This window comes from Choristoneura fumiferana, chromosome 9, assembly GCF_025370935.1.
Source record: "Choristoneura fumiferana chromosome 9, NRCan_CFum_1, whole genome shotgun sequence".
NCBI lineage: Eukaryota > Metazoa > Arthropoda > Insecta > Lepidoptera > Tortricidae > Choristoneura > Choristoneura fumiferana.
This window is the reverse complement of record NC_133480.1, coordinates 2,401,965-2,404,208: the sequence shown is the minus strand read 5'-3', so window position 1 is coordinate 2,404,208 and position 2,244 is coordinate 2,401,965. Positions and strand designations below refer to the sequence as shown.

Below are 2,244 nucleotides of genomic sequence, written 5' to 3'. Positions count from 1 at the left end.
AACGAGCAAGCGCAGTCAAAGAAAAACTAAATGATCGATCATACAGAGGCCCTATTGTAACACTTTATGGGGCTGTTTCACCACCTATTGATCCGTCTATTCGAACAAAACAAATAGAGAAGGCATCACATTTAACCGTCAGTTAACTAATCAAGGGGTGGTGAAACAGCCCCTAAAATCACAATCGTTTTCATCACTTCTTTCTATCACACGACATAAGACGAGGGTAGAAATAGATAGTGAAAACCCCCAGGGGGGTCGCGAAGCCTCTTTAGTGAGGTCGCGGAGCCCATATTAGTTGCTGGGAAACTGCTTCATTATAAAAAAAAAAATTTTAAAAATACTTGTTCAGAAAATGTTAACTAATTGGGTCGCGAAATATCTCTTTATACTAAAGTGGTCGTGTCATGAAAAAGGTTTAAAAACACTGGTGAAAACGATCACGAACGTCAGCGCAATTAAACAGTACGGGCTCTGGGCCTGTAATCGGCGCCCGCGCATACAATATCGCAGCTCAATCCGACTTCAGCTAAAGCGATATCGTATTTACGCGCGCCAAATATCAGCTTACAGATAGCGCGCGAGTTGAATGCAGTCGGGGCCTGAGGTGAAGAGCGGGAGTCGCTCCCCCCTATGCACACGCCCCGCCTCAGTCGTCTTTAGTGTATTGCTGTCCTTGATAGCTGTCGTACACATATCGATCGCGTTAAAGCTCATGAATATTGCACCCCGTATTATTTTTTGTTTTTAATGATGACTGATCCGGGTTCGTTTCCTTTTTTTTTTGTTGTTGACAGTTTAATCGAGTTACATTCATCGTGCTGAGTCATGTTGCGACTACAATGGATGAAACTAATAAAAGGTGTTATATACCTCTTTAGGCATGACTGACAAGTCTGACGTTTGACATGTAATTTTGATTCCCATTCCATTGAAATACATGATTTGATTTGTATCTAAGCAATGTTTTAATGAATATACTACAAATTGGCGACGATGGACGAACTCACACGACTACACAGAACACGTGCATCGATACGCGGCCAGTTGACGAAGCTGGAAAACCAACTTATACAAATTGACGGAAATTTTTACTGAATACGAAGCCAACATAAGACTCGCAAACTTAGAAAATTATGAAAAGAAATTCGATCAGGTACAGTCAGACATCGAATGTCAAAACGAAACGGAATTCGAAGCTGAAATCGAACAGAGGTACAATACACAAGAACAAATTTTACAACTGAAACTGAAACTACAAGCACTACGCCCCGCGCCACCCGCCGCGGCGCCGTCGACGCTGTTCGCCACTCCGCGCAGCGAGGGTGCGCCCGACGCGACCGCCTCAACCTCAAGCTCACCCAGAATTAATTTCCAACCTTTCCAAGCAAAAGAAACGTTTAAAAATTTTGTAAATCGGTTAGAAATGTACTTACAACTACATAATTACAACGACCTGCGTACAAAAACTCTGATGCTATTATCTTCTTTACCACCGGAACTACTCCAGAAGGCGTACGACCTCTGTTCACCTTCAGACCCACGCGATCTAGAGTACGAGGTACTTATCAAAACCTTAACAGAGTATTTAGACCCAAACCGAGTATTTGGGCGTGCCAGCATAAATTTATATCACGAATGCAAGAAGTTGATGAATCTGTAATGACATACACATCAGAACTGAAGCGCTTAGCACAAGATTGTGAATTTACATGCGACAACTGCAAGAAATCTATCTGCAACAACTTTTTAACATTACAGTTTATCCGAGGACTACGCGACAGCGACATAAAAACAAAGATTTTAGAGAAGCAAACCGTAACAAATTTTGTCGACCTAGTTCGTACCGCAACTGCAATAGAACTAGCAAAATTGGATAGCGAGTTCATAACACAATCATCCAAAAGCAGCTATCAAGTAAATACCCGGTCCAAGAATCGAACGACGAACAATAAGGTACCTCTATCTATACGAGACTTACGAGGCAAATGCTTTCGTTGCGGAAGCACGATCACGCGCACACGACTGCAAATGCATCAACGACGTCTGCAACAAATGTCAACGTAAAGGACACGTGGCACGAGTTTGTTTACAACCAGCGAAGACTAACTACCAAATTGAAACAGAAAATTCACCAACGTTACAAGAAACGTACACAGACGGCACCATCGATGATGATACACCATGGAACACCAATATTATCCGATCCAATAATACGGATAAATATATGATAACGTTTACATT

The 2,244-nt window shown here is 42.0% G+C and overlaps 1 protein-coding gene across 1 annotated transcript in view; it reads right to left on the bottom strand.

Moving 5' to 3' along the window:
• Positions 1 to 696, bottom strand: part of LOC141431435 (protein strawberry notch-like) — a 50,930-nt gene extending 50,234 nt beyond the window's left edge. The window contains 1 exon segment of the mRNA XM_074092612.1: positions 572 to 696. Within this exon segment, the coding sequence (XP_073948713.1) occupies positions 572 to 696 (125 nt within the window).
• Between the last annotated feature and the right edge of the window lie 1,548 nt (positions 697 to 2,244).